Raw genomic sequence first — 13796 nt, 5'->3', positions numbered from 1 at the left:
GCTGTTTATTTTCATTTTACATTATATACTGTAAATTAGGGTGTTTTGCAGTTTCATTCGTTTTATTTATTGTAAATGTATCTGTTCAAGTTTAATACTGATACCCTACATGAGATTCTTTCAAAAACCAATATTGTGCCAGAAAAAAGGCTAAATATTCATATAGTATATTTATAATCAGGGTTGGGATGGTTAATTTTGAAATGTATTCCACTACAGATTACAGAATATATGCTGTAAAATGTAATTTTGTAACATATTCCATTAGATTACTCAATGTCAGTAACGTATTCTAAATACTTTGGATTACTTCTTCAGTACTGGTAGATTTTTTCACTTGTTTTGACTATAAAAACTCTGCCAGTACAGTAAGACAAAATACACATGTTAAAAATACATTCTCTGAAAAACCTAAATCTCTTATGCAGTGTTGTTTCTAAAACAAGATAAATCAAATTGATCTTAATTTAAGGATTGTTAGATATTTTTACAGGAAAACAATACAAAAATTATTATAAAAAATAATATTTTTGCCCTAATACCAAAGGTCTTACTAGAAAAAATAAAATAAAAAAATAATAATAATAATTATGATCCAATGTGAATTTTCTTGATGAAAAAATATGATCGTGCCTGGTAACATGTGCATGTAAAATGGCTAGAAATAGCATTTTATCTTAGCGTAAAAGTAGCTTCTCCAACACTGATACTGTACAATATGTTATGATGAGACTCAGTCTTGCAGAAGCCACTTCAATTCTATAATTTTTTTCTCACAAACATCAGAAAGCGGCATGTTTTTCATTTGGTTTTTAACTGCGTAGCTTGGATGATTGGGCTTTTAGCAGAACTCTTCACTCAATGATTATTAATTAACTCTTAAGTAAGGTTTAGTAAACTTTAACATGAGTGCACTCTTTAGAGCAGAATACCATATTTCTCAGCAGTCAAAAGCGCCTCAATGTCATTTATTAATTATCTCGGACTACTTCTAACTATATCAGCTACATGGAAGGCAAAGTCACATAGAGCACCAGAAGTGTTTTAATGAAGATTTTGACCTGCTGTATTGTGGCCCCTCAAGGAGGCCCTTACAACTCTTCAGATGCCCTTGTCTTCACACATGCACACACACTCAAACTTATACTCGTAATGTAATTGTGAGGTCCTCCAGTTGACTTTCTATTGTTCTTAAATTAAGAAAATTATATATATATATATATAAGACTTTTAATTATAAGATTCATTGATTTATTTACATCATTAAAGATTTAGAAAAAATACACAATTTATTATAGATTTTACTGTATTTGTAGGGATATTGACAGAAAATTGTCATACAGTTAAGCTCAAACACATCACTGCAAAAATAAGTATTTTTGTCTTGTTTTCCAGTAAAAATATCTAAACACCCTTTAAAAAAATATAGATTTACTTCAGAAGCAAAATTACCTAAGATGTTGGGTCTTGTTTTCTGAGAAATCTATCAAGTTTTAGTGAGCTTTATTAAAGCTGCTGTTTATTTCTGTTTTGGAGTTATATTAAGTTTTTTTCTTGTTTTATTAGTTGTATTTAGTGTCAATTTAGATTTTCAATTTTGTTCAAGTTTAAAACTGTCACCCTAATTGACATTCTTTCAAAAACCCATGTTATTTTGTGTTTGAAAAAAAAAACAAACAAAAAAAAAAAAAAAAAAAAAAATTGGGTCTGGTGAAATTATTTATTTACTTGGTGAAATTACTTATTATTGAGTTTTATTGAGTGCAAAATTTAGTATTTAATGCTGAAACCCTTATTGGGATTGTTCAGATTAAAAATAATAATAATAATTTTCAATGATTTTTAATTAAAATTAAAAAAATATATACTATGTGCCAGTGTGGTAAGACAAAATAAACTGAATTCAAATGGAAAACAAGTTTATTTTTATTACCCCATTGGCCAGTAGTTTTTTTTATTGTTTAAACATAAATCTCACTATTGTTTTTTTTTTTTTTTTTGATTTCTCTAATGCCAGTTTGTTTGTAAAGTCAATGTGTCTTGTTTTAAAGATGTTTATATATTTTTAGTTGGAAACAAGACAAAAATACTGATTAAGAAAATTAATTTTGCAGTGATATTCTATTTAATTACCAGACATTATTGACCCATAGACACATTTTTCATTCACAGCTATTACAAAAGTACACACATACACTAACACTCAGTGTCATATGTTTCAGCACTATCTGGTACGAGCTCCATGCGCGTGAGTGGCCCTTTAAGAACCAGCCAGCTGAAGTCATTATTTGGCAGGTGGGGAGCGGAACGAAGCCCAACCTTACTCAGATCGGAATGGGAAAGGAGATATCCGTGAGTGTCCCTATACTGTATATCTCAAAATTTAGTTTTCTGAATATCAGCTATTAAACTTATTCATTTGCTAGAAGGATTTTCCGATTGTGTTTGGAATCGTTTCTCAGTTCATCTGACTTAATGTTGAATTATAGTCAAACATTAATTTATTTTTCTCCAGAAGGTCAATAAAAGATATTTAAACCTGATTATGTCTATAAAAAGAGATTTACCCAGAAATGAAAACTATCTCATCAATTACTCACCCTCATGCTGTTCCAAAACTATATGACTTGTTGTGGATCACAAAAGGAGATAAGGAGTTGAAAAGAAAGTCTTGACTACCATAAACTAAAAGTATATAGGAACTGGAACTGTCAAGCACCAAAAAGGACTAAAACGATCCATAAAAGTACCATAAAAGTAGCCCATACAACTTGTGTGCTATAGTCCAAGTCTTCTTAAGCCATGTGACATGCTTGTTGTAATTTGCTGAAAATCTTCCCTTCCGACATAGCTCTCAAATCATTCAAACGAGTTGCCTTGTGATGAAACATATCTCATTCAGTGAATAATGACTTGAACATTGGTCTGTTGTCACACATAGCCATCATATGGCCTTAAAAGACTTGTATTATAGTGCACGAGTCAAATTGACTACTTTTATGGTACTTTTACAGTGCTTGTTTGTCATCTCTGGAGCTTGACAACCCCATTGATCTTCCATTTTCATTGTATGGCAAATAATCTCCTTTTGTGTTCTACAGAAGAAAGAAAGTCATACGGGTTTGGAACATCATGACATTTAGATCACGTTCAGAAATCCTTTTTTCTTACGTCTTGTGTAGGACATTCTGCTATTCTGTTGGGCTTATGAGCAGGAAGAGCGGCCCAGCTTCTCCAAGCTGGTGGAACTACTGGAGAAACTCCCCAAACGCAACCGTCGCCTGTCTCACCCAGTACACTTCTGGAAATCAGCTGAGTATGTCAAATGAGCTAAGATCAAAACAGCTGTTTATAAAACAAAAAAATGAAATAAAACGTGAAACAATCGTGAAGTAACGTTAACATTAAAATGAAGACTGGATTGTGCATGTATTCTGCTGTATTTAGCAATGTTTCCTAAACGCAATGATCATTTCGCATACTCAGAGCACACAACGGTATTTTCTGCTGTATCATTTTAGCATAAAAGGGAGATGTTTTCTTTGTCTTCTTCTTTTTTTTTTTTTTTTTTGCTTAATCTGTTTGATCTGTTTTGCATATATCAAATGCTTGTGATTATTTCTCATTATTATATTTCGGTGAATTATGTTCTTTCGTTCAACCACATAGTTCTGAATCGACAATGCATTTCTATAAAAAACTGTATCTAGTTTTATTGTAAGTGAGTTTCTGTCTGTATTGGTTTTTATTTTATTCATTGGATGAATGTATTTATTTTACAATTTGACAAATGTACCCTTCAGAATTCTTTTAAACTTGTTTATTGTCATTCATTCACTGTGTATCAGTGTTTCACTGAATTCCATCAAGCCATTCAGTGTGCGTTATTTCTTTTTACATGTGGATATTCCAATCACAAAGCTTAAATGTCACGGAGGGATGAAGAATTTCCCTCCCTTCCTGTCGCGTTGTAGATAAGGTAGTGCATACAGCTGTCACTCATTTTCTTGTGCAGTTCGCATTGCCTATATAGAAAGATGCGTTCGCACAATGGCGCCGTAATTAAACGTGCCAACGGCTTTGTCGCCGGAAGGCACCAACGTATGTATATTATCGACACTTGAATTGTATCATGCCTAACTGTGACAAAACAGAATTACCTGGGGTAAACTGCTATTCCTGAGCCTACGAAAACGAAAAGGGATAGATATAGCCACCTGTATCTATCACACTTATGAACCTTTTTATTATCAGTGCATATTTACGAATGTTTTTGCATAATTTAAAGCTTTGCGTTGTTTGTACTAGGCTACACATTCTTGTATTGTAGATGATACGTAATAGTGCACTTTTCATCGTAATGACATTTGTATATTATTACACATCACATCTCATTAAAATGACTGTTGCATGTTGCAAGTTATGGAGTGTCCATGTTGTAACACTGAACGCTGATCTCGTAGAATTAAGCGTGAAGGTTCGAATTCGATCTCTTAAGTTGGTGTTGCTAGCTCTGTATGGCTTAAAAAGAATCTCTAAAACGCTTTTCGCCGTCTCAGCACCGTGCACTCTGGGTACAGACAATCTACTCACATGTAAAGCCATGGTTTATGGGTCATAAACAATGCCAGTGTCAAAAAAATGTTCGCAAACTTGTTGCTGCTGTTATTTTCGAAGTGCTCGAAGTATATTTTAGGATCACAAAAATACAGATATTGTCAAGTGGGCATTTATATTTGTACGGTCGAACGTTTTTACATGCATGAGAAAAATTTTTAGGGGATCTGTTAATGTTAAGACCCCCAGAATGGTATCATACATAGTAGTTTTACTAAACTATGATGAAATACAAAAAATGAATAAAGTAATACAAAATTATATTAAAGTCTATATCAGCCCTAGTAAGGCACAATTTTAAACCTATAAATAAATGACTGTGCTATAATGTTAATAATTATTTTAAAACTGGGTCTGAAAGTGTGTGAACAGTGTTTTCATGGAAATATAAGTTAGAAGAAGATCAGATCTTGTTAACAACCATTATTAGCAGCTTCCATATCAGCCCAATTTAACAGGCTGTAGACTTTGCTTAATAATCTGTCGCTGTAATTATTATTCCAATCATTGAATCCGACCTCACTGCCATCTACTATATTTCTGCCCCATTATGAATGTATTGTACAAATTGTGTTCTGTGTGTGTGTATGTGTGTTTTTTTTTTCTTATTTTTCATTGATTATTTATGAACACTTTTTCATCGCTCTGGTTTACATTTGTTTTCTGATATTGTGTGCGCGTTTTTTTATTTGATGGCCTCCATAATTACGTTTTTTTTATTTTTTTATATATATGTATTTGTTGTAAGTATATATAAAAGCTTGTATTTACTGATGCCTTATGGTCCATGGCTTAGCAACTGGTACTCATCACAAGCTCTTTCTTTGCACTCATCGTTTATGAAAATATATGAAAATAAAAAGGTGTTGATTTTGGACATTTGTTTTTCTGTTCATCATTTCTTTTACTCCTTGTCATAATTCATGTTTTATGTTGTCAGAAATGATATAGTACATTATGTAAAATCTTTAAGCCTGAATGTTGTATGATAAATCCTTAAATGGTTCAAATATATAATTAGTTAATTTTAATTTACTGATATTTTACTGAGTTGGTTCGTAAACAGAATGAAAGCTTCAGCTAACATATTTCATATAAACTAAGATAACAGTTTTTTGCAGCATGAAAATGAAGAAAAAAGTGGCTAAAATAAATCATAAATCCTGACACTACCTTTTACTAAATGTAATATGTTCACAATTAACAAATTGTTATTTTGAAACATAAATCACAAGCACAGATTAGAAATAAACAGACATGATTACTTCAAACAGGCCTCTGACCTATAATTTAGATCATTTGAACAATCAAGGCAATGAGAATTGTAGAATCAAGACTTCTATTGAGGCCACTTCCACACTAATACATTTTCATTTGAAAATGCATTGATTTTGCTACGTTTAGGCCACTCATCCATACTGAAACTGAAAACAAGAGACTTTCAAAGACGCTCTAGTACCACATACGTTGGAAAATTATGCGTGGAAAGAGAAAACTGAGTTTTCAACCAAAAAACGTATTAGTGTGGACGTGAATCTAGCTGACAGGCTTGAGTGAAATTTTTTCTTTTTTCATCTTGAACATCCACAGCTAATGTACTATTATGTTTTTAAGATTCTGAGTGATAGACACCGTGTGAATGTAAATGTCAAAGGTCACATCTCTAACGACTAGCCTTTCTAATGACAAAATTGTCTGCACCTTTTGCTCCCAGTCTCTCCCTCTGCTGATGAGTTTAACTGGGTCCGATCATTGTTTAAAATTCTTAAATGATGGGAGTCTGCAACTCAGTAGAGATACATGGCTACAAAATGGGTCTTAAAAGCACATTAGAAAAATGATTAAATAATGTTAAACTTACAGTAAATATTTTATGTAATATTTAAATATTATATAATGTCTTAAATTGTATTACATTGTTTATTTTATATGCATTATACTGTATAAAGATGATATGCATAAATATGTTAATGCAAAAGAGATATCCTTACTAAAAGGTGCTGAAAGGGATGTATTTGTACTAACTTCCAATGACTAGACCGCAAAGTAAAAATCCCATTAATTTTCTATATGGTGAATTGATTTTTAGCAATAACTAATAAACATTTAAAGACAGACCTACTGTGAGCTTCAAGGTTGTGAATCAATGGTTTATGCTTCTGTTGAAGTCACAGGCCCTTTTCAACTACATTGTTCAAAAATCATGTTTAACAGCGTAATTTTTGATGAAGAACTTCACAACCCATGATCCAGCAGAGGGAGATTCACCAATCAAAGAATTGCTGTGAACAAAGCATGACAAACAAGCCCTGCAGCAACCGCCCACTTCCGTGAATTAAGTATTCGAGTCGGTCACTCTTAATTACTTTTACAGTATATTTTCAAATATCTGAATATTTTGCTATAAAATTAAAATATATTGTTGCTGTACTTACAATCATCACTTTATATTTTTTCCATTATTTTAATTTGATTGCCTTTGAAATTCATGGGATTCTTTCCATAATGAAAGACGTTCAGCACTCACATTCTTGTACCTTTTTTAATACTTTTTTGCTTCAATTTAAAGCTGAAATATGTAATTATTTCAGTGTTAAAATACCTTCTTTTAATATGTTAATGTGCAGAGACTATAATTAAGCCATTCATAGGTTAATTTTCTCAAAATTTTTTAAGTTAAAATACATGAAATGGATTAAATGTTAGAGTTGTGGCCAAAAATATTGGCACCCTTGGTAAATATAAGCAAAGACGTTTGTGAAAAATATGTCTTTATTGTTTACCCTTTTGATCTTTCATTCAAAATATTCACAAAAATGTAACCTCTGGCATAAAAACAGCCACAAAACGTAGGAGTTTTGGTTAATGTAAATGTACACGGTACAGATGAAAGTGCCTGTGTACCTCCATCATTATGTAGGAACAGTATGTGTGTTAGGAATTAAATTAAACTGTCCGTATGTCTACGTCATTATGTAAGGAAATTTAGTAATGGAATTAGCCGTGTTCGACAACCGTTATAAGAAAGATAAATGATAAATAATTTTATTATTTGTCTGAATAAAATTCTCCACCATTAAAATCGTAATACAACGTCTCGTTGTATCCGCTCACTATTTCTATTATAAGGAATTAGCTTTAATAATGGAATTATGATTAATTCACTTATTGGAGTAATATTATTCTCATGGCTTATTGAAAATAATATCACAAATATATTATGTATAGCTTTAGGGCTGGATCTTTGAAAAATGAAGTGACGAGATTATTTATCAAAATATACCACAGTCTATTTATCTTTGAATACAAACAAGACTTTATTGCTAATCTAAACATAAAAACTAATCTAACACATGGACAAACATGGAAACAGGTTGTGAATAGATTGTAACAGAAGGTGAATTAACTGATTTGAGTCTATAGACAATGCTTTGAGAACCATTGATACTTAATTCAGTCTAACTCGAATTATATTAAAGAGACACCAGTATTTTCAGCAAAGTCTGGAGATGTACTTGCATTTCCTTGCATTGCTTGGTTCTTTGGCTCTTTGTAGAAAGTTATGGTACTTCTGTCGATGTTTTGGACCTATATTAAGATCGTGGATGTCTGTTGATGGGATGAGGCGCAGCTTTGAAGCGAGGCCTTCCACATGGAGGACTCGTGACTCCCGTCACATGTGTGTGTCGTAGCACAGAGAAGGGCTTCCTTACAGCTTTACTCTGAGCCTTCCTATACTTCTACGTTGCACGGAACTTGAGGGGTGCCGGGGCGAGGCTGCAAGCCATGAGGGCAAGAGTGCAGAGGATGCAGAGCTGCAGAGGAAGTGAAGAAGCAAGAGAAGAGAAGAAGAGAGCATTCTTCCTTGGTACCAAAGTCTTGAGTTTAGACTGGCCACACCCCAAAGGTGTCCTGAGCCAATCAGAAGTGACTTTTCGGAGTGACATGGTCAACTCCTTCCTTTTAAAAGTTGATTTACAATCCTTTGTGTAAAGGATTCTTAAAAATTCCTGCTCTAAAAAGTACATGTTTTTATCATACATTTTATATCTTGAAAATGGCGCAAGATACATGACATTTGTTAACATCAACATTCTCTACGTAAACAAGCAAGCATTTACATACTAAATATGACATACTTTCATGAATATTTCATTGTGCAAGTAACAAAACATGAAAATGAATTTACAACAATTAATTTACAACATGAATAATACAAGATTAAGGATTATAATCATCGATTTGTCAGATATAAGTGATTTCAAATCACTACACATATTTTAAAAGGAACATCAGGCTATAATCATTAATTTGTCAGTTATAAAAGTAATCACAGGTCATAACATCATTTTCAGAATTATCTAGCAAGGCTAGGTATTGTGTACATTTTGGTACAAACAGGTAGATTCTGTGCTTTTAGAGGGTTAAACCACAAGTACTGTGACTTGTGTGAAATGTTTATGGCTTCAGATCTCGCTCTCTTGAGTGTAACTTCAAAAAGGAGGTTCCTAGACAGAGAGCTTCCTAATAGGATACAAGATTAAAAGTTATAATGGTTACTCCATTAATTTAGAGCATGGTGATGCTTGATTATCTGTTATTGTAGATTATATAGTCAGGTTAAGCCCGGGATATAAAATTATCTTGTACGCTTTGTCCAACCTGCATAGAGTCAAAAGTTCGGTGCCTGTGTGGAAAAGTTCAGAAGGTCATGCTGAGTCTGCCCCATGTCACTGTCCCGTGGGGCCTCTCTGACCAATGGCCCTTTTGTTTTAAATCATGCTGTTTTGCTGTTTTAGCAGAATGGTTAGTTTCCTTGACCAGCCATTTGGCACTCGTTAATTATCTCAAATCAACACCCTAAAAGGAGCTTCAGTCTCCCAAGTGGGGACTCCCCGAGGGGAGTGTGATCTTCCTTTGTTCAGTGAAAGGGGGCCACAGGACGCAGCTGGGAGACTTACGGCACCAAATGTATAGATTCATAGTTTTATGGCCTAGAATGGCCCTAAGGTTATTCCTCCAGAAGGTTCTGCTTATTGCTTTTTGTGTCCTTTGGAATGTTTTCTGCCTGGTGCTCTTAAAGGCACCATCTTTGACAGTCTCTTAGTTTTATGGCTTTGAGGATTTCCAGGGTTAAAAGGTTGGGTTTTCCAGGATTCAAGTCATTTTGCAGAGCAATTGTTCATTCTTCTGCACCTAATATACTACAACGTTAAAGATCCACCACCATATTTAACCATGGGCATGAGGTTCTTTTCCATATGGCTACCTTTCTGTGTGCGCCAAGCCCATCTCTGGTGTTTGCTGCCAAATAACTCTATTTTTATTTTATTTGACCATAGAACCTGGTCCCATTTGAAGTTCCAGTACTGTCTGGCAAACTGAACAAATTGAGTTTGTAGTTGGATGAGAGCAGAGGCTTTTTTATTGTAGCCACTTCCCATTTTGTGAAGCTTAACAACTTTTGCCACACATCATAACTTTATTCTTTGTTCATACCCATTGTGATGGATGACTATGGGTGCTTCTCAGTGGAAGGCTGCAGCCTAGTAAGGCTGTGTCCTTCCTAGACCAGTCCTTCGGAGGCTGTAGGCTAGACTCCTCCTCAGCATTCAGCGCTAGAATGAGATGGTCTAGTAAGTGTGCATAGCGAACCATAAGCTTAGAACCATGTGACATTTCACTTTGTTTAGAAAACACATATACTTCAGAAAATGAGAAATATGTCCTTAATACCTTAATTATTTTAGCAAAATGTTTTATTCACAAAGCTAGAGTCACTCAAAAAAAGCCTTTGTATAATACGTTTTGCAACACTCACCTAACACTCAAATTTGAAAAACGGTACCCTAGACTTGTAAAAATTGAGACAATTGAGACAGCCTTCGATGGTCCTTGATGATGTGGCAGCCGAGATATCCAGCTTAACGAGGCTGCAGCCTTCCGATTGAGAAGCACCCAATGGCTGTGTCTCGTTTGGAAGGCTGCATGCTAGGTAGGACGCGTCCTTTGAAGGCTGCAGTATATCGAGTGTCCTCCTTTAAACAAGCCTCGTTTAAACGAGACGGCTTTCGTAGGACAAACGTAAAACGGAACGTAACATGGTTGCTATGACAGCACGCCACTCGTTAACAAGCATGAGCGCTTTGAGTGAGAAGAGAACAAAGTCCCTCTGGAAGGGAATGTATGAGGTTCATTTTAGGAGAGTTATAATGATGTAAAGAGAAAAGAAACTAGATTGTACGGGTGTACTTATAGTCTAATACTTTATTTTAATTATATATTAATATAATTATACATATTATATACTCTGCACCCATATACTGAGGTACTTCAACTTGGGAATTAACATTCCTTGCGTTTGAACATCATATTTACTGGCAAATTGACATCAATTTTTTAGACATTTCCGTTGAAGCAAAGAATTGTGGGTTATGAGTGCCCACGAAGGATACACCTCAAGCATCCTCCGAATTCCCGTGAATGAAGATCGCATTCGAAGGCTGCATTTGAAGTGTCCTACTCGCTTTTCTGAAACGAGACAGCCTCAATGACATATGCGGCCAACATATGCGACCTCCGGAGGATGCAGCCTTCCAAACGAAACACAGCCAAAGGGAATTTGGCTTGTGTGTTACCTCATATTTATACCCCTGTGAAACAGGAAGTCATGGCTGAACAATTTCATGTTCCTTGTCACCCAGGTGTACTAAAAAATGTAAAATATGAATGGGAATATACTTCAGATATAGTTTACTCATAAGAATTTCTAGGGGTGCCAATATTTGTGGAAAACATGTTTTGAAAAATTATTTATTCAATTATAAGATTTTGCCCCCTTTCAATTAGTTTACTTAAATTAAAGGTTATATTTTTGTGAATATTCTGAATGAAAGATCAAAAGGATAAACAATAAAGGCATATTTTTCACAGCCTTCTTTGCTCATATTTACCAAGGGTGGCAATATTTTTGGCCACAACTGTATGTGTCAAAAATCACAGTCACAATTTACTGGCAGTTACAAATAACTGATTTGTGTAAGACACCATCATTAAAACATATGAACTTCCTCTGAGACAATCCTCAAATTACAAGCAGATAAACTCATTTACTTCCCTGGATCAGAGACATATGAGTATTAGCGCTTGTGTACAAGGAAAGGCAAATAGAGCTCTATCATAAAGGAGGATGAAACACCAAGCCACACAAGATTATTAGCAGAGGATCCTTAATTGAATGAGGTTCAGTACGTAAAAAGAAAGAGAGAAAGAGAGAGACCTTAATAAAAAAACAGAAGAGGGACTTTGAAATTAGATGTCTTTTCAGTTGGGAAACACACATAGGGCTGGGACACACTAGGTACACACCTTAAAGCAAACAAATCAAGTTGTATATATTTCATATTAGATGGCCAGTACAGCTCTGTTTTAAAACCTAGTAAGCTGCCTACGGAGGCAGCATTTTAAGGCATCATAAGTGTGCTCCCAAGGCGAAGGCTGATCTAAAAGGTAGGCAACTTAATTATGCTTCCTAACAATGCTGGGGAATAGTAGCAACACTACTATCTTAACTACATTTTCAGTATGGTGACAGCAGCTCAGCTATTTTTACAATAGTGCAGCGTTTTCCAGTAACGAGCTACATTTGCTAAGGCGTAGCGCTATAGCGTCACAAAACGCTACATTTGTCACATTGTATTGTGAACGCAGCAATGGAACCGAGGGAGTAATCAACCAAGTAGTCCTTGCTCTCTCTCTCGCTCATATCTAGCCCTGGGATATCCAAATAATTTAAGTGAACTGTTTTGTGTTTTTTTTTTTTTTTTCAGACAGTTAATGTAAATGATCCAGTTAAAGTAAACAATTCCATTATATCTAGCTTTGGAAACTCTGATTCATTTTAGTGAGTCGGTTCTTTCGTGCGATTCATGTAAGGAGATCTGATTTACTTTAGCCCATCGCAGCCTTAAGGGGATTTTAAGGCTATCAAGTTGATACTAAATTTATATTTTTATATTTTAATATTATACTTTAATATTAAGTCAAATATTTCAATTAATAATACCTATCTTTCTACAGTATCGATGACACCAAATACAAACTTAATTCAGTACATATGTGCTGTCTTGTTGGCTGCTACTTTTCAGCACTGTGTGCGATGGGGGTATGTGTGCGCATGCAAGGGGGGTGTGCGCATGCAAGGGGGAAATATTGGAAACTGTTTTGTGTTAGTCCATCCAGATGCAGTAAGTACCAAATATTTAGATATATTACCCTGAAAACAAAGAGTAATAAACACTCACTGAGCACTTTATTAGGAACACTATGGTCCTGATAAAGTGCCCGACATGATCTTTTACTGTTGTAACTCATCCACCTCAAGGTTCGACATGTTGTGCTTTCTGAGATGCTATTCTGCTCACTACAAGTGTACAGAGTGGTTATCTGAGTTACCGTAGCCTTTCTGTCAGCACAAACCAGTCTGGCCATTCTCCATTGACCTCTTTCATCAACAAAGCGTTAGCATCTACAGAACTGCCGCTCACTGGATGTTTTTTTTCTTTCTTTTTTTTTTTTTTTTTTTGTGGCACCATTCTGAGTAAATTAGAGACTGTTGTGTGTGAAAATCCCAAGAGATTAGCAGTTAGAGAAATATTCAAACCAGCCCGTCTGGCACCAACAATCATGCCACGGTCCAAATCACTGAGATCGCATTTTTATCTCATTCTGATGGTTGATGTGAAAATTAACTGAGGCTCCTTACCCGTATCTGATGATTTTATGCATTGCACTACTGCCACACGATTGGCTGATTAGATAATTGCATGAATACATAAATAAGGTGTACAGGTGTTCCTAATAAGGTGTTCAGTGAGTGTATACAGATGTGCTCAAGGAATTTGCAAACTTTAAGATCTTTGAGTGTATCTTAAGCTGAGTGAAGGTTAGTGGGACCTTTTAGTTTTAGTATTATTTAAAGATTTACTATATAAATGACCTCACAGATGTAACATTTAAACTTTTATTATGAAGTCGTGATGTCACCCCTTTCAGCCGCTTGGACACGGCATCTAGCTTGCAGGATGGGGATACATTCCATGTTGTCATTGTACTCCAACTTAAAGTGCTTTTCTAACTGTCGCCAAATCGTGTTCTTGAAGGAACTAACAGCAACAAAG

The 13796-nt window shown here is 34.7% G+C and overlaps 1 protein-coding gene across 1 annotated transcript in view; it reads left to right on the top strand.

The window, feature by feature from the left end:
* The window catches only part of LOC127430129 (kinase suppressor of Ras 2-like), a 166957-nt gene extending 161069 nt beyond the window's left edge, over positions 1-5888 (top strand). The window contains exons 20-21 of the mRNA XM_051679645.1: positions 2223-2352; positions 3183-5888. Coding sequence (XP_051535605.1) covers positions 2223-2352; positions 3183-3329 — 277 coding nt within the window. The 3' untranslated portion in view covers positions 3330-5888. The remainder of the gene's footprint in view (positions 1-2222; positions 2353-3182) is intronic.
* Positions 5889-13796: the final 7908 nt, after the last annotated feature.

The sequence above is a fragment of the Myxocyprinus asiaticus genome, chromosome 3, assembly GCF_019703515.2.
Source record: "Myxocyprinus asiaticus isolate MX2 ecotype Aquarium Trade chromosome 3, UBuf_Myxa_2, whole genome shotgun sequence".
NCBI classification, from domain to species: Eukaryota; Metazoa; Chordata; class Actinopteri; order Cypriniformes; family Catostomidae; genus Myxocyprinus; species Myxocyprinus asiaticus.
The sequence above is the reverse complement of the archived record's forward strand: the minus strand, read 5'-3'. Positions and strand labels throughout refer to the sequence as shown.